General features: G+C 37.0%; 1 protein-coding gene across 1 annotated transcript in view; it reads right to left on the reverse strand.

Annotated features, from left to right (window-relative positions):
- LOC139733353 (cdc42-interacting protein 4-like) overlaps nucleotides 1–20,080 on the reverse strand; it is a 118,918-nt gene that overhangs the window by 19,382 nt on the left and 79,456 nt on the right. The window contains exons 10-13 of the mRNA XM_071644189.1: nucleotides 14,008–14,082; nucleotides 10,146–10,163; nucleotides 2,565–2,674; nucleotides 1,312–1,444 (exon numbers count right to left, since the gene is read on the reverse strand). Of these exons, the coding sequence (XP_071500290.1) occupies nucleotides 1,312–1,444; nucleotides 2,565–2,674; nucleotides 10,146–10,163; nucleotides 14,008–14,082 (336 nt within the window). The remainder of the gene's footprint in view (nucleotides 1–1,311; nucleotides 1,445–2,564; nucleotides 2,675–10,145; nucleotides 10,164–14,007; nucleotides 14,083–20,080) is intronic.

Genomic DNA, 20,080 nt, shown 5'->3' on the forward strand with positions numbered 1-20,080 from the left:
TGACTCTTTACTAGTAATAGCATTGGAACACACCGAGCCATGCATACGTGTATTAGAGGCAGACACAAACTGTACAAACATTGCAGAGGCAAACGAAACACGACAAAGCGTTTCCACAAACGTGATTCTAGCACAAATAGAATACCGTGTAGTTCAAGTACATACATATAAAGAAGCTTAGAATGTAACGGATGCACACAGAGTGAAATTATCCAAAGTCTGGGTGAAAATTTCAGATGTCTGGGTGAAATAATCTACAGTCTCTAGAAAATTGTAAAATGTCTTGGTAAATTTTTCCAAATTCATTAGTGAAAATTAAGGTGCAAATGAGCAGTGGGGGTAAAAACATTTTACTTAGTAATTGCCAAAGCTACAACAAACTGCCCATAGGAAACTTTATCTAACTTGTTTACCTCAGCGTACCTTTGACTGTTAATCGAGAAACCTGGCAAAGGTCTTTAGGTATGAAAAGCAACTTACAAACCCGATCAGTGATATAAGAATTTAAAAAAAAAGACACACGCAGCATGAAATTGTAAATGACATTTGGGCAAAACTTTGGTATACAATATATGATCAAAACATATTTTATGCTTTCAATCTGCAAATTGGTAAATAAATCTTTGTATCTGATGTCGCAAATGATCTGCAATATAATTTTCTGAGACTTAGTGGTTAATACCAAATTTAGGTTGAGCTCATAAAACACAACATGAAACAGTAAATTACCGCTGAGCAAGACTTTGGTATACAATATATGATCACAACAAATATGCTGTATTTATTAAATCGATGTATCAATTCATCTATCTCCTGAAAACTTACAAGTTTTTGATAATTTTAATTTGAATAATCTTTCTAATTTTGTGCAGATCTAGTGAACTTAGGCAGGTCCGTCTAATCTCTCTCCACAAATAGAATATGCAGTGGCATTTAGAGGTGCCAAGTTAATGAGAACAAGATGGAAATTTCAGGCCTTTCATTTGTTAAATCTTGCAATATGATGTTCAGGAGGCACAGTGTGATGTGTGTGGGGGTGTGGGGTGTGGCGGGGGGGGGGGGGGTTGGGAGATATGACACCTGCTGGTTAGAAGGTGAAGATGAGTTACGGAGCAATGATAACGTGAACGAATGAGAGACAAGCAATGTGTCGACGGTCAAAGGTCAGCAAAATCTCACCCAGATGACTACCACTATGAGGGTACATGTAGTAATGCAGTCTTGGGGTGAGGGAGTTGGATGTATAACTGTGAAGGTGCACAGAAGATAATTAAACCTCTGATCACTGAAACAGGCCATGGGGTAACTCACTTGATATTTCGCCAATTCCATTCTCAATCCGTCCATCTTCTTCCCAATCTCGGCAAGCTGTCGGTCGACGCTGGCCGGGTCACCCAGGGTGGGGTTCTTAGTGTATACCTCCCTCATTCTCTGCAGTCCCTCTCTGAATACACACAAACAAACATACAAACACACACAATGAAACAGAAATACACACAGATTATATAATACAACGTATATAGCCAAGGTTTTCAGCCATTCCCTCTCAAACACAGTGGCACCCAGCTGCAGCACTGTCATACAATATTGTGTTTGAAGCCAAACAAGTTAATCACACCAAATCTGAGCATTACTTAAAGGACAAGTCCACCTTCATATACTTTAGGATTGAGAGAATGCAGCAATATTAGTAGAACACATCAGTGAAAGTTTGAGGAAAATTGGACAATCCGTTCAAAAGTTACGAATATTTTAAGTATCTGCGCAGTCACTGCTGGAAGAGAAGACTACTACAGTGTATGTCACATGCGTACAACTATTTAAGGAAAATAAAAAGAGAATTTCACAAAACTTTACTTTTTGAATACAGTGCACATTTCTTCGACTTGCTACTGACGTATGTTAAAGGTAATATTATTCCCCCTGCCTTCTGAAAGAGAGAAGTCGAGTGTTCTTTTGTTATGCGAGAAAAATGGAAATATGTTGAATTTTCTTTATTCTTTCTTTATATCTTTGTACTCATGTGACATCACAAGCTCTAGTAGTCTTTTCATCCAGCCGTGACTGAGCAGAAACTTCAAAAATTCATAACTTTTTAACGGATTGTCCGATTTTGCTCAAACTCTCACTGATATGTTCTACTGATATTGCTGCATTCACTCAACCCACATGTCTATGAAGGTGAACTTGTCCTTTAAAGGACTAAGAATGGGGGGGGGGGGGGGGGGGGGGAGAAGAAATTACAATCCCTGTACATGCCTTAAAAGAGTATAAATCCCTGGCAATACATTGTAGGTATTGGTACAGTGCTTCAATACATTAAGCAAGGAAGTACATTATACGTAAAGTTATTCCAGGTATGTCATTATACCCACATTAATTTTTATTGCTTCCTTTCATCTGTGTACAGAGTCTCCTTCAGTCAACAAGAAACATCCCTAAAAACACTTTATTTTATGTCTTGGGTATTAATGATGTACGGCAAAATAAATGGTATTGAAAAATTCGTAAACGGGAAGAATGCAAGAGACGGATGACATAAAACGAGCTGAGATGGGACATACTTTGATTTGACCTCCGACTCAATGAGCTGATGCAGCTCCTCAATCTTCTCCTTGAGTTTCTTGGACTGCTGGTTTGGCGGCAGGTGGCTGAAGTCCTCCTTTGGTTCCTCCTGGTAGGGTAAGACCAGGATGATAGCATCATTAATGAACATGACATAATACTTTCCATCTCCATGGCAACACTTCAAACTCAATTAAGCTATTATAAACCTTCACCACAAAACTTACACAGGCAACATTTTGGCCAAATCAATAGTCCTTGATCATGCACAGATAAATCAAAACTGATTACACCTTGTCATCTACATTGATGAATTATTTCAATTCTAATGACAATTTGGTCAGATTTTTGTTTCTTTATGCATTTTTGTGTCTTGAGGACTATCAAACTTTAGTCTGCTTGAATGACACAGAATTCACTTTTGAAAATGAACAATATAAACTGAACATGCAGACACCGAGCAACATCATCAATGCCATGCAACATCTGCATACAGGCACACTCAGAAAATAAAAGACCAAAACAAAACAGCATTAACCAACAACAGACTGCAGATCATCATTACCAGATGCACAACAAAGGATCATAATGTCTGCAACTATATTACTGCTATTCCAATTTTTGTTGGCAATTTTAAGCAGTTAGACATGACACCGACATTATTTATACACTTCTGTGCTTCAATGTTACTTATGTGAACATACTCGTATTATCAATTACAGAGATAAAAACAAAAAGAAATTAAATCAAGTAGTTGTTCAAATGGAATGTAATATTGGAGGATATAGTCTCCTTTTCAAAATGTTGGAAATGAAGTTTTGTGTGGGAACCAACTTTAACACTTACCAGCAAAGTTAGGCTACCCGTATGACAATGACAATGATTAGCACACCACTCATTTAAGTGTGCTCAACATAATTATGTATAAGTGGATATAGATACTAATGTGAATAATTATGAAGAGTGCTTTGTGTGATATATACAATAAAACTGAGTGAATCTAACAGCCTTTCACAAAATGGTAATAAAAAGGACCACCTCTTAATCCTATTTGCACGTGCCATGTACATTGTATAACCCCTTAAATAATCTGTATCTGTACATTAAATTGTGCCTTTATATTAGACATACTATATTCTTACAACATGATAATCCTATAACATGATATATTGTCATAACAATTCAGGATTCCTATGGCTCATAAATATAAATTTCCTCATTCTGAAAAATTTTCAGTTAATCAGTGAAAACATGTCTGGTAGAGCAGCTTGCTGCTATGAAAATTTTGATGACGATGTCAAAGACAATATTTTGATTAATTTTTTTTTTTCAGATGTTGCAATGATGTTTGAATTATTGATTAATGGTCAATATGAAATTCCAAAATGAAAAATAAAACAGATAAGATCTTTTATCTCTACCCTCAAATTCACACTGATTGCTCTTTCTTTATATTTCTTCTTCAAGCACATTTCAAGGATTTTCTACATAATCATGAATGGAAATGTTGTGCTGGACAAAAAAAGTGATGATTTTTCAATGGTCTTGTGCTCCCCATTAGCAGTCACCCATTCATTACTCTAACTCATATCACAAAATGGTCAGGATAAATCACATGGCAGACTGTGAACTGATACATTTATCATTCTTTTAAAAAAAAAGACACAATGTTAATGATGATGACACAGCTAACCTAATTCACACCTCAATATCATTCTTGTAATAGTGCATTGACATAATTGGGATGATAATCACAGAAATAAGATGTCATAAAAACCAAATAAATAATCAAAAATCCTTCCCTGATAAACAAATGAGGTATGGTATCCTTAGCTAATTCTACTTAAAGTCTTTGGGATTTCTACAGTCAGTTCAAAGTGTGTTGGTGATCACCTTTAATACATCATCTATTTGTCTCAAATTGTTCTCTTGTTCTGAATGTTTCTTTGTTCTGATTGTCTTGCTGTTATTGTCTCTGTGTTTTCCACCTAATTTTGATACAAATCTCTCTAAGTTGGTGGTCAAACTGACCATTAAGTTCCTGGTGGTGAATTGACCGGTCTAGAGATTGTAACTGGGGTGTAATACCACTAAACAGAGCATGCAAAACAGAACATCGAGATGTGATGACCAAACTGTTTGGATGCATGTTGCAGGTAGAGGCACGACAAGCCATATGACATGCTGATGACATCTACTACGCATGCATGACAGCCAGGTAATGCTAGAATGTACCACCACACTACCGCAGCACTACACTCAAGTACCACATCCAGGCCATCAACAGATAGGCGGAGATTTGGGAGGGGTTATAAGATAGGGCGGAGCAAAGCTGCATTAAGGGGGTAGCGGCAAGCCAGATGATGGGCGGGGCAGGGCGGGGCAAGGCGGGGCATACATACATACATACATACATACAATAAGAGTTTTAGAAGATGCAGGTAGAGTTCTTGCTGGTCTAGACATGATGCAAGGGGGAGGGGAGAATGGTTATATTAAGAGGGAAGCATGTTTTAGGGGAGAAAGGTGAGATAGCAACAAAGAGGTGCACAGGAGATGGTGTGTGAAGAGATACCAGGTGAGAGAGAAGGAGAGACTGGTATACGTTATCTATTTCTCTTCTCTCTCTTATATTGCAGTACATAATTTCATTTGCCGTAATCCTTTCTGTCACATTCTAGCGAAGGCAATGGGCCTTTAAAGCTTTTCATCCCTGGAAGCTTCTCTTACCTCACTTTCAACTGTTGATGTACAAATTCTTTGATATACAATAAAAAAAAAAAAGTGCAGAAATTATTGACACAAGACCGTTGAACTTTACCAAAAAAAAAAAAAAAAACAAAAGTCAAAATCACTCAGCAATAAACACTTCTACCAAAATACACTTTGACGGAAGAGGTTTGATCGTGGCAAACGGGTAACGCAGTACAAAATAAAGAGGAAATAATACTTCTTCGATGTAAAAAAACCCCAACAAAACACATCAAGTCTATTCAGAAGTCTCACTTTCATCTCTATATGGCTTTTTAAACCTGGAAAAGATTAAAGTTGACTAAATTATCTCTAAGATCTGCCTGATAGGGTGGCTGGCTCATCCTGCATTACCATGGATAGTTCTGGGGGTATTAAAAGCATTGGTTAGGGTTAGTGTAAGAGTTGAAGGAGAATGAAACCTAAATATATACAACTATGTGGATTGAGTGAATGCAGCAGTATTAGTCACACACATCAGTGATGTATGAGGATTATTGGCAAATCATTGAAAATTTATGAATTTTTAAAGTTTTGATGCCGTGATTGCTGAATGAGAAGACTACAACAGTTCATGACACTACTGCTGGACAACAATATAAAGAAAATATAAAGAGAATTCTAACACACTTCCATTTTTCTAGCTTAATGAAAAGGCACTTTACCTCACCCTGTAAATTGTAACTATCATATTACCTGTAACATATGTTAGTACAATCTAGAGGAGGGAATGTGTGCTTTCCAAAAGAAAAAAAAAAAAGAGATTTCGTTGAATTCTCTTAATCTTTTCCTCATAACAGTGATTGGGGTGCCAAAACAATTCCTAACTTTTGGATGGATTGTCTTTTTTTTCTCAAACTTCACTGACATGTTAAATCAGTAATACTGCATTCACTCAATTCATATATCTCACTAATATTTGGGTTTCATTCCCTTTTAAAGTTATAGTAATCAGTAACAATGATAACTTTTACAACATCAATGACATGCTGGCATCAAGACTTTCCTATTTCCACACCTTTTCTTTTAAAATAAAATAAATGGAAGTTAGAAAGTAACTCATCAGTATTGGCCTGCATTATTAGATTTAAAAGCCAAAGTTTAAATAAAAGAGTCTTAAACAAAAGTGCTGCATTTCTGCTAAGCCAGGAAGGAGGCTTTTGATCTGTTCTGTTCCCTGCTGTGTTAACTTCACTTCATTTTAACAAGCAAAATTCGCAAAGCTTCTTACAATAACTGTTTTTATTTGCAACTATCCATGCATTGACACCTATCAGAGATCTATCAAATACAAATGAGTCTGTCCACAATGGCTTGTTTTAATGCAAACTTCATTATCTTGCCATTGGCATATTACAGAAAGTCTTAAGCGTTTTGCATCAAGCACATTGTATTACGTACAAAATGTATTAATAAAAGCAACATCATGTATTAAGAGAAAAATAATATTCAATACACCAGCAATTTTTGTGTGTTCAAATGACTGAAACATAAATTCTGAACAATCTCTACATGCCATTACTATTCACCCCCTTAGTTTCTCTTTGCTTCTAACCACTTGCAAATTTTCAGAGGAGACATTTCTTTTCAGTAGAACCCTATCGTGTTGTTTGATACATTGATTAAAAAGATCTATGCTTTTGTGCTAATGAAAAAACCTTTTTTCAAACAATCTTTCTCAAACCATCTATTATCATCTATAACATCACCCCCACCCTCTCCAGCCACAAGATATAAACATAAAAAACAATGTGTGTCGGGAAGGAACGAGGCAAGGCAGGAGTGTGTATGAAACAATCATCAAATATGCAGATCATTGATGAAAAGTCAAATGCACGCACTTCAACTACGTATCACTATATCCATACAACAACTTGCCAGACTTCAAGCTGATAAAATAAAAAATAAAAAAATCACTCAAAAAAATCAACAAATAAATAAATAAATAAATGCAAAAAAATAAAAATGATTAGATTTTTCTGTAGCAAGACTCAATAACATACCTGGAAAAAGGATAGAGGTCGCTGAAAAATATATGAAAACAAATAAAAACAAAAAAATGTGTCAATTACAGAGACAGGAAAAAGATGCACCATGAAGTATTACTATTACTCTTCTTTTTTTTTGGATAGAAGCAACAGAATTCATCTTTCAGCCTTCATTTGCCAGCAAATTTCATTTTCTTCCAACCTGTCAGCATCACAGGCCTAAAGAAAGAGGTAACTGTTGCAATTGCTGGAGGTAAATTATCATGAATAACACTTTTGTCAGTTACAATGTCTCACAATCTTTATTTTTCCCCAACAAGGGATATAATCTCAAACTAAAACCTCTGTGACGTTGATTCTTCAGAAATGGGCAGTTCTGACAGCCAGATACAGCATGCAAAAAAGAAAAAGAAAAAGATATATTTAACTGATCCTAAAAAATCGCTCTGATGCTAGACCAACAAGATCATTATCATCATCACAAAAGAATGCCTGATGATCTATGGCTTGCTACTTTTCGGTAAGTTTGAGAAAGGCAGGAAAAATTGAGTTCACACAAAAGAGAACAAAGTCTCCATGGTTAGAAAGGGGGAAAAATGAACGAGGAAAAATCTTTGCCCCAATCTGATGAGGATTTCTCTTCTGCTCAGATGCCAAGATGACGAGGCAGAGATGCTAGGTTTCCATGGATACGCATCTCCTAGTTCAGATCACCGAGGATTTTACAGTCACCACCTCAATCCCTTGCATGCTATGCCCACTTGTGTGTGTGTGTCTGTGTGTGTTATCTGGTGAGTGAAGGTCATCAGTTCATTTTGATATACATATGCACACTGTGTGGTTACAAATTGGTGTGCTTATTCACATTTGGAAGAGTATGTTGGTGTGTGTATATATGCATGTGTGTGTTTCTGTAGTTCTGTGCACCACAATACACACACCTTGTGACCCCGGACTACCGGTATACACCCCTTTCTCTGCTCTACCCATGTCAAGAACGAGCCATCATCATGCATAAAAAGAGTTTGACTGATCAGTGCAAAATACTTTTCCATCTGTATTTCGTTTCATCTCCTGCACTTTTCAGCATTTAACAGCTGTTGGTAACTGGGCTTTATGTTTTAGTTTGTTGCTTTCTGCCAAGTTTGAACAACTTATATCAACAATCTTATTCCTATAATGAAGACTTATTTGAGCAGGCTAATATTGATATTTTTTTTTACCAAGATTTCATTAACTCCGACAATCCCTGCCCCAGACTGGGAAATGATGTTACCATAGCAACCACCATCACCATTGAGGACACACCAAGCTCCCTCGTACTTCAGCACCCCAACACAACACCCCATCGCCAAATCGCATCCCATCTATGCTGCTCGCGGATTTTCAAAATGGAATTAGAAATCACAGCGACCTTGAGCCTCAACACTTCCAGAGGAAAAGAAAAAACACAAAGTCCTATAAATTTGTTAATATCTTTTTGTGAAGTGTTACATTTGTCAATGAAAATATCAGCAGTGTAATTTTTTTCTCTCCTGAAAGAGTACAATCAATCCCACAAAATTCTAACTTGTCTTGTCCTGTCCCCGTGGAAACTGTCGAAAACGGAATAGACAACACTACATTTTGAATTATTCTCTAGCTGCCAAGATGGCTGCCAGGTGTAGGGGGTTTTAGATCTGGGATCACAGTGCTACATACATTCTTTGGTGCGTCTGTGATAACATATTGCACCAGAGTAAATGTTCTCAAAGTCTGCCTACTGGTCCCTTATTGGACTTCCTCTACTTCCCTACAATGACATACAACAGTAGCTCCCATCATGCACCTGTTCATCTTTACGAGTGTTGACGTATTAGACTATTAGTTTCATTTTCCGAAGTCTGGTTTACTTAAACTTTGCACAGGACGTACAGGAAAAAGCCATCTCGCAGCATTGCTCATTCATAAAGAAAATTTCACATTTTATCTCCTACCAAGAGAATGCTAAACTGGTTTTGATTTTATGACAGCAGGTGGACGGAGATCAATTTTTGGTAAATCTAGCACAAACTGGGTACTGCGCTTCGACTGCACCACTGGACAGAGTTTACATCCAAACCAGACTTCAGAACGTGAGCCTACAACTTGACATGGACCAGTCAAACCTTAGATCAAGTGTTACATCTTAGATCAGCAGTAATCAACCCATCACAAGGCCCGTTTGAGAATAGACAAAATAGAAGACAGTGGAAATTTACCAGAGCACAATGCATTCAGGGCTTGACAAAAACTGCAGCATTTTTTTTTTTTGTTACATTAAAAGGAGCTTATAAAGGAGAGCAGAGGAATGGGAGCAGAAGCACGCACTAGCTGAAGAAACAGTAACATTTGAAAGATCCACACAAAATAGAGCCTTTGCATTTCAGACAAAGCGCTCATCCACACACAACGACTACACTCAATGGATGTCTGCTCATGTGTTACGAAATCAATGATCCACACGGCCTTCTTTGGATGAGTTGCCAATTGTAAAGTTCAAGCGCTGTGTGCATGAGGCACAAGTACTGTACTGCTTTGCTCTTTCAAGTCTTACATATCTTATTCCCCCTTGCTCACACAATTTGCAATATGTGGGTCTATGCAGTTTTGATGGGAACACTGCTGCAGCAAAGCAATTGCCAAGCCCCAAATGATGATGCAACACACGACAGGCATACAGAGGGAAAAAAGAAGGGAAGTTGTTAAAAGAGTTTGCAGGGTAAGTTTTTATTTGCAGCTACCTGAAGAGGTTAAATTTGGTTTAAATACAACTGTGGAAGGAGGAAAAAGAGAGAAAAAAAATGGGGATCTCAAACACACCTTTCTCCTGAATCGACCCTGTGCCACAGACCGTTAAACATAATAAAAAACAAAGAAGCAAAACAGGTGAATATTCAAATAATAAGACATTCATAGCGACTCAGTACTAATGCAGTACATAACACAAAATAAACCATTCAATAAGGAGAAAATAAAAAACAACAAAAAACCATAGAGAGCTATCAAAATATACTGCAACCATTCATTGGCACATTAAGTGTAACAATACTGTGCTTGGAAGTACACAACATCAAACAATGTACAAAAAAGTTGCAGCAAGTTACATTATTGTTTTTAGCAAATTCAGTGTCGTTGCCTCCTAAGGTTAAAAGGTTTACTGCTAATTCATCATTCTAGAGATTTAGCACTCACTACACTCGGCTAAAAGCATTTGACAAATAAGGCCCAAGTGCTTGGCAATCCAAAGATATTCTAAAATTTTGTCTCACAGCTGCAAAACAATAAAAAAAAAATCAATATTCTATTAAAAGTCTTCAAATTTGAACTAGCTAAACTAATGTATGTCTGGCTTGTTTTGATCCATGAGAATAATTTGGGACAGAAGACTTTTGTAAATTAGTATAAAAGGTAATTAACAGCTCAGGCATTGTTGGTGAGGTGCTTTGAATTATAGAAACATTCATTGATTCTTATTTCAGATTTGACCAAGCTGTAATGTACACACCTCTTTCCATTCCTTCCCTCTAAAAACTCTTCTTCGCTGAACAATGACAAAAAACACCTTTTCTACTCAATTTTGACAACCTGCCTACTAATGAAGATCCATAACAAAACATGATTCCCTCGCCCTCCCCCATCCCCCTTGGAAAAAAAAAAATCATCCTCGGGAAATAACTCGAACAAAGAGTGCCTGGAATCAGGTCTAGGGCAATTACCCCGAACCCTTCCCTGGCCCTAATCCTAATCCTAATCCTGAACCTAATCCTAACCCTAACCCAAACTCCTAACCCTAAACCTAACCCTAATCTTTGCTCTAACCTTACTACTAACCAGTATTCAGCCGGAGGGTAATTGCCCTCTGGGGGTAATTGCCCGGACACGCCTGGAATCACTACAGTAGGCCCAAAATTTGTTTCAAAAGACATATATCTCATATCTTATTCATGGCACAAAACCCAGTCTAGCACCTACACTATAAGAAAGGGGTAGAAAAAGACACAAAAGTGGACATTTTCTGCTCTCATCCCCCCTCCTCCCAAACTTGCAAAAACATGGTAAACCGCACAGCCATCTAAATGCCATTAGAATTTACTTGAAGGATTTTACCATTAGGATTTATCTACTTAATATTGAGCATTTGACTTCTTCTTCTTATTTTTTTTTTTATTCATCAAGAGGGCAATGTGCATTTGTTTGATATTGTTGTGTCACCCTTTGATGTTTTTCTCCATTTTGAATTTTGCTGTTGAGACCTGGCTTCATTTAAGCACTGATACAACTTATACTTGCCACCTACTCAGTGCAACCTTATTAGTTTTGAGTTCTTTTACTGTTACCATAGTATTTCTTGATTTTACATAAGATTATATAATATACAGTTTTAAACAGTAACAAACATGTAGTAGCTTGGATTCTTTTGCAGTGTACAAAATGTATTCTATCTTTCAGGAAGGTTTTAGTTGTTGTTTTTATTCAACTTTACTATTCTTTTTTTCACTAGGAGGGGTTATTAGCGTTATGGTTTTGTGGCTTGCTTAACTTTGTTAAAAGCTTTATATGTGGATGTGACACATTTTGTTTGTGCACATGAACTTATGGAGGTGTGTTGATCTTTTGAATTAGCTGGGGGAAAATGGTGACCTTGGCCCATTCTGTGGTTTACCCTCCTTTTCTCTTTACCACTCGAGAAGAAATCCAGTAAAGTTGTGACAAATAAACTTTCTGAAGCCACAACATGAGTCCAATACGACGTAGGATTTGCTTACACGAGGAAATGGTCGAAGGAAAAGTCCTCATGGATGTAGTGAGAATTAAGGAAGTTAAATCGAGTGTGATGTCAGGCTACCGTGACAATCCTCACATGCAATGTTGTGAGAAACTAAAACAGAAATAAAATAATAAATGACACATGCCCTTTGATGCCAAATAAGTTAATAAATGATTAATGTCCAAGATCTGTAGCTTAATTTCCTCTACCAGTGATGCTAGTCAACAAATCATTCGTGTGATGCGATGAAATTGCCCTTCAAACTACTAAAAAATTAGAGGGGGAATGAGCACTAGACACAATAGATTACTAGTACACAGTACCTTTGAGGATGGTATGTTAAATCTAAAACCTTATTATGACTGTTTCAATCTGAGTTTCTCTAGTTATAGTTCTATACATTCTGCTTCCAGTTTTCTTCAGAATCTCGTACATCATCCAATACACTTGTATATTCACTGAAGATTTGGTTTATGCTTTGGCTCTTTTTTGGCTATCATTCTGCATTTAAAGTGCTAGAAAAACCAGTTATCATATTTTGATTTGTCAAAAAATACCCTTGGACTAGTGTTTCGTGCTCTGCATCAAGTTAAATGATAACTTTCCAGTGTTCTGAACTCTACTGGAAAAAGTTCTAACAGCGGTAGTACAAATGTACATGATTATGAGAAACAGCCAATAAACTCTCAGGACTGATGTGTGTTGATACATGGTAACAAATAATGATGTGTATAACTACCAGGGCACATCATTCTTAAATTACTGAATGCTTCCATACAAAACCTGTTCTAATTTTGGTTACCCTATTGGAAGAAAGGGCTGGGGGATGAGGATAGAGGTGCATACATTATTTAGTGCTCAATTTTTCTTCGTTTTTAGAGAATGGTGTAAAGATTATCACTAGCCCAACGTATGCCTCACAAGAAGCCATACGGTATTTATAGTGCTTTTTTTGCTTTAGCTACAAATCTTGGAGGCAAATTTTTGAAGTCCATTGCTAAGGCTAGTACATGAAATATGCCACACAGTGGTTGCCATAGTGATACATTTCACTGAGAAACCTTCACGTTTATCTACCCAACAGAATTCACGCGGTCAAATAAATATTCTACACTGAACAAAAAGGGTCGTACAAACATCAGCTTCACTGGGCGTTTAACGGTAAGAAAGTGCACGACTAGAACTCGGTAACATGCGATACATGCAAAGGCCAGGCTGTGGTACAGATACTGGGACAAGAGACAAGACTTTCTACTCATACATTCCAATTCTATCCCACTATACAGGCACAGCTTGTTCCATTACAACTATCACATACTAAAGAAACAAAAATTCATAAAACAAATATTGCCCCAAAATATTTTCAGTTTCCTAACAGTTTTATGCTCTTGCCATAAAGTGCAATTTTTTCCATACCAAATCTCCTGGTTTATCTGCTCAGGATTTATGGTTTACAATGAAGTGCTTAGTTTTGCATGTGAAATTTATGTTATTAAATTAAAAAGTGATTTAGATTAATTTCTATATGGGGTTACTTCTCTTGTGATTACTGTTCAAAATTTGTCGTAAATCCCGACATTGGATCAAAATGACCACCAATTCTTTGGATTATGCAGGATGTGCAGCTATGAAAGGAATTATTTTTAGTTTAAAAACAATGATGGTTTATCAACTGCAAGCTTGAATTCTTGCTATTACTCAACTGAAAGTTTTATTCCTGTGATGAGGTCAAAATTACAATGTTGCTTGATGCAAAATATCTAATTTTTACTTTGTTAATTTTCTGAAAAGTATCTAGCTGTGCCTGCTTGAAAAGAGACTTCTACAGTGCCAGCGTGCACTCGCATCTTGTTGCACCTAGCTTGATCTCTCCAGCTAGCTGTTTTTAGTCTACTACATTCACCACCACGATACCTTGCGTCTAAAGGACGGTGTGTGAGGGATTTTCATCTTGATGCCAGCCGAGGAACGCGAACCACCAGATTCCTCCTGGGTGGGGGATGCAGGAGGCGGGGCAGAGGTTGCATGAAGGTGGTGAAGGGAGAATGAAGGTTAGTTCTCAACATGACGACATCATGGGGTGGGGAGGGGCGGATGGAGGGTGGTAAGATGGGGGAGGGGTTATCACAGGACGATGCAACAAAGTCACAAGACATTGTACGACCATCGGGAAGACGAAAAGAAATAGTCATCATCAGAGTTCAAAGTGAAATTTGTTGTAATCATATTTTGTTGTTCAATGATGGTCATGCATTCATTGGCAGAAGTTGAAATGATGATGTAGTTGTCATAGTAACGGATGATGGAATAGAGATGTTGAAGATGTTTTGGTGGTAGAAACAGGTGTTTTTATTGAGAAAAGATAATGAAACCATGTAAGAAAACAGAAATAATGAGTATCAATATGTATGTAAGAATGAAATATGAGACAAGGAAAGAAAGATAAATGGACAGAAAGATAGATAGATGGATAAATGAAAAAAAAAACAACAAGAGAAAGAAACTCAGACACACAGAAAACAAAGGACAAGTTCCACAAAGTCACAAGAAAGGGGATACATCAGGTATGGATGAGGGAACGTAAGGTATGGGTGGTTGTCGTCATTGTTAGATGAAAAACACACCGTCAGAAGAAGGCACATCGCCATTTTGAGCAGATACGAGGTTAAGAACACACCAAGGAGGCAGGGTGGGTGGGAGATGAAATTTCCATTGTCATGTCAAAGGAGGTTAGCAATGCATTAAGACACAAAAATTAGTCAGGGGTAGGGGGATCAGAGAAAATTGAGAAGGAGTTGACCAATTAATGCCGCTCAAGGAAAAATCCCATTAAATGCTTGATAGGATAAAAGAGACATTCATTCAAACAAAAGGAAATCATCATTTCACATTGCCTGTAAAAACCAGAGAAAACAGAGGTCAAAGAATCTACAAGCAAGAGAAGCGACAAATTAAACTTGACACCGTGGATGTAACTCCTTTGTTGGATATAACATCTGAATGATATCAAACTCTCTGTGAATCTGACTGGCACAAATAAGCATCAAATTAAAATACTGCAAAATAATATAAAGGAACTGCTGTGATATAAACACCTGTGGGGTAATAATGTTTACTGTTTCATTGATACACCACCATGTATACAAACAGTGGCCTGTCCTCATGTAAACAGTAATATCATGTGCGAGAGTCATGGATGTTAATCACTCAAGTGCCTTAATGTAAAGTTGCATTGCAATTACTTTTTCCATGTGAACCGCCTCCTATGTTTCAGAGGGGCTTGTTATGCTTTGCGTGGTGTATTTCACATTGATCATCTGGCTGCAGGAATGTCACATGTCTATTTTTGAAAAAAGGTAGAGGCATACCACGTGAAGAAATGCCTCAGCTAAGAGCATCTTACTAAGTGGATATGGCAGATTTCTTGTTACTGTGTACTGAGCTGAATCAACTATTGTGCAACAAAGACAAATAGGCTAACACTGATATGCTAGACAGATATTGGAAGCTAGGTGATGAAAAAGAGTAGTTTGTGTTACAATGCCATTTGAGAACTCTATTTTCAGCTTACTTCAGTTTATAAATTGCCAATGTTACTTTGTGACTGTGTGCATATTATTTGTTCTTCTTTGTCCTACTTTGAGCTTGTGAGGTTGGTTATTTCTACTTGATTATTTCAACAAGCACGTGCTGACATGTTCAAACATCTCTGCATTAGAATATTTTTAGAAATCAACTCCAATTCAATCTTGCAGCATTTGGAACGTGCCAATTTTCAAATGTGAATAAGGTTTTTATTTTATCTATTGTCTCAATCTAAGGACCACCACTAACGCATTCAAGATTTCTGTAACTCTAAATTTCCTAGCAGACAAAAGAGTGAAGCCATGTAACAATCAATCTCAATCTTTTTACTTCATGCATACCTGCCAAAGCTGAAATTTACAAATTGGAATAAATGGGAGAAAATACTACAAGATGAAGAATAAACACCCCTCTGTCATACAGTACTATCAGCAGGTGTCCATCCAAATTAAAAAAAAAAAAGCCTATAAACATCTTTCTTCTTTTTCCTTGGAAAATAAGAATACCATGTTTAATAAGAAGAGTTGGCAGGTATGTTCCCGAGGTTCCAGGACGAACTTGACTGTGAGATCAATAAAGTAGACATCCTATAGAACAGTGGTTACGCAAAGAAATAGCGCTGGTGTTTCTTTGCTTGCCTTTTTTTTTTTGCATTTTTGTATTTTTGCATAAAAACAACAAGAAGGCTACTGTCACTTCCTACTGGTGAAACTGTGCCTGAGTGCGATACAGAAAGAAAAGTTAGTCTCCTTCTAAAGATTTACTGATTATCCACTACTTAACTACTGATGCATGAAGTTACAGCTACTTTTGGTTGGCTTAATATGTAACTGACACTGTATCCTTCACCATAAATCAAACGCACATTAAACAGCCTCGATATAATGTGAAAGTTTCCTGTCTGCAATCTGTACATATTGCATTGAATCAAATGATGATTTGTTTGACAAGGCCGCTACGTAAGCAATGAAAGCTTATAAGCGAGCAACCGTATGACCCATAGCTTGAAGTCCCATCAAAGGACAAGACAACGCTGATAGAGCGTGCCCTTCCTCGGGACTAAACTGATGCTGCCCAGGGTCTGGAACCCAGGACCTTCACGGTCAGTCATAAGGTCCTGGTCTTAACCACTGGGCCACGCCTCCATTACATGAACCCAACTACACGTTCTCTATCTGTTAGACAATCCTCCCAGACAAAACACACAAATGTGCAAATATGTCCGATATCACACAGGATGGTTAAAAGTCTACACTTTGCCTCCTTCTCAATCACACAGGGTGAAGGATACAAAATCTCCTTTTAACCTCTCTTCTCTCTCTCTATTAGTCGCTTACAGAACATTGCACAGGGCAGGAAATCCTAGTGGAAACGTTCAACTTTCAAACCACAATCTATGAAGGAGCCTCTCTAGGGAAGTTTGATGTACAGTTTTTACTCGAAACAAAAAGTGCAAATCCATCAACATAAACAGAATATATTTGAATCCTGTGAGACCTCGAGAACATGTGGCACTTCCTGGACACGCTTCACTTGGGATGTCATTCATTTTCCCTTCTTTCTTCTAAGATGTGATACTGGTATATAGGGTATCAATTCTGTTGACACATTTATAACTATTTCTTGGAAATATTGGAAAGAAAAAAAAAATGGATTTAGCAGGATACTTACAAAAAGAAGGAAAGAAATCAATCAAATCCCATAACAAGTATATGTGACCATGCATCACAAAACGAACAAAAAGTCGCACACACTGATTTTGCATGAGGACTGAAAATAGGTGCAATGGGTCAACCTAGCCAATCTTGACTTTTTCATATTTTCTGAAAGAGCAAGTCTTCTTTTACATTATTCTGTAAAATTTGGGATCATGAAACGGGCAGGCAAGTGTGCTTTTTTAGCAGTTTATCTCGAACAAATTTTTGGTAAAATAGTATGATTAGGTGTGTCTTTAGAGTCCCCTTTTCATTTTTGAAAAACCTTGTACACACTCTTCACTTTCAACTCTAATAACTTTTGAAAGGATAAGGCTACTGCTTTGAAAGTTGGCACTGATTATTGACAGAATGTGTTAATAAGGCATGCTCAATTTCACTTTCATCTGATAATCCCTTCATTGTTGTTACTCCAGTGGTTTACTTCCTGTTTTTTGTTCCATTCATCGCACAGCCAGCACGGCTTGGCTAATGTTAAGCACTTGAATAGACACTGTACTTCAGAGCCTCTTTTCTCAGTTCACACTTTTCCTGAGTTTGTGCTTTCTTTCCAATATCTAAATAGGTTTACGAAAGATAGGAGAGTCCATTTGATTTGAGTTTCTATATCATTTTAAAGCTTAAAGTCTGCTCTTTCAGAATATGGTCTTAACTAAAAATTCATGTCTGGCGACTTTTTGTTTGTTTTGTGGTGCAGGGTCACATATGATCTCCACAGGTGACAAGCTGAGTTTACTGAAATAAGATGACAAAACTTATTGACAAAACAAGAAGTTGACACACCAATTTTCTTTGTTGAAAGAAAAATGAACATAGCAAACTTGCATATTCCTAACAAATAAAATAGCTGAGAGAATGTCAAGAATAATAAACCTGAACGAAAGTTACTTTTGATTTAAAAAAAATAGAGAAGTGTCTCAAGGTCAGGGGGATACTGAAATATACTGACTCATTGTTTACTCTGCCTACACACAAAATTGGATTTAAATCTCTATAGCAACTGCTGCGAAGGGATTACCCGAGTGACCCAAAACTTGGCATACTAATTGATCATGCTCTATTATGCTTTTCAGAGCATCAACGCCCCTACAAACTGTTGACTTTTTTTCAGGTCAACTAGGAAATTAACTTTGTGCGAATGATGCATGGTTTGTTCATTTTCGTTTTTGTTTGTTTGTTTGGTTTTTTTTTTTATATGGGGTCACATATGTGTACATATTCAAACATATATATATTCCTGTGCTACATGAAAATGAAAACATGATCTTGATATGACACTGTTATATCGATATTCTGTCTATGGAATGTCTGTGCGGGTCTGAGCAATGCAGGCTAATGTGGAAGGCCAAATTCAGGTCTGTTATTCTGCAAAAAGAAATATCCAGCGTATACATACCCCACAAAGATAATCTGTGGTACCTGATAATACACCCAACACATGATGGAACAAGTAAATGAGCCATGACAAGCAAATCTTTTTTTTTTTACCAAAATGAAACAAATTCAATCCTTTTAGTAATTATGTACCTTACTTATCCATTGAAGGAAAATGAATGCATATATGTATATCTGTATGTATGAATATATATCATATATCATACCTATGTGTGTATAACTATATAATGGCATACAGTTGTGTAATATACGCATATACCTAGGAGTTAAACTCTCTATTCCACCACCAATAAATGTTTATTCCACCACCGATAAATGTCAAAGCCACTTACACCCAATACTAATTGCAATGTGCATAGCTATGTATCACTGGTGACTACAAGGTTTTAATAATTGATTTGGTTGGCAACATGAAGATATGCCATATGCATGCATACACCAGACAACAGATTATTACAATGTACCACTGTCTACAAACATTATCACACAACGACACAGGTTACACAAAGTGCCAAATACAAATTGTTATTAACACCTGTTGAATTCACATACAGGGGAGGGGTGAACACTTCTACTTTGAATGGTATCTATCACCTACAAATGTGATTATTTTCCTTGCTCCTACTACACAGTTTATGATCAGTGATAAGTGGTTTATACCACTCAAGAGCTGCCACATGACTGAAAGTTTGTGCATGCAGAGAGAATCACACTTTATCCAGAATGGTACATCATCCAAACAAGTCCCTACCTAATGATGACTTTGTATCCTCTTGGATTTTTCATTCCCTTAACCCCGAGAAGCTACAGCCCAGACTAGTTTGCTGTTTCTAGGGTCTTCATCACATTAGTAGGCCTAATTTGACTACATAAAGAGAGATTGTTTACTCTGCTAATGTGGTTAAAGCATTTCTTAGTTGCTACTGATTGACAAATTACCCTACATCGAAGTTAATACATGTAGGTACTGAATAGTCAGCACTTTTATAGTAGCCATGATTCAAAAAAAAAAAAAAAATGGGCTAGATTTTCTTGGTGTGTTTGCCTTTTGTCAATATCATCCAGAAAATTATAAACCAATTTAGATGAAATTTTTTAGACAGGTCTTTTGTGGTAAAAGGAACAAGCGATTACTTCATTGTCGTAATATGGATCATAATAGCGATCCAGGGCTTTGGGGGTCAAGATGTGTGCACAATTCTATATTGTGTTAGTGACCCTTTGGCCTCAACAATAAAAATTTGATCAAAACGTGATGAAAAATAGGGAAGTTATAACATTTTGAAGTTTCT

This window comes from Diadema antillarum, unplaced genomic scaffold (assembly GCF_040938485.1).
Source record: "Diadema antillarum isolate AM-2024a unplaced genomic scaffold, OU_Dant_1.0 seq00000472_RagTag, whole genome shotgun sequence".
Classification (NCBI taxonomy): Eukaryota; Metazoa; Echinodermata; class Echinoidea; order Diadematoida; family Diadematidae; genus Diadema; species Diadema antillarum.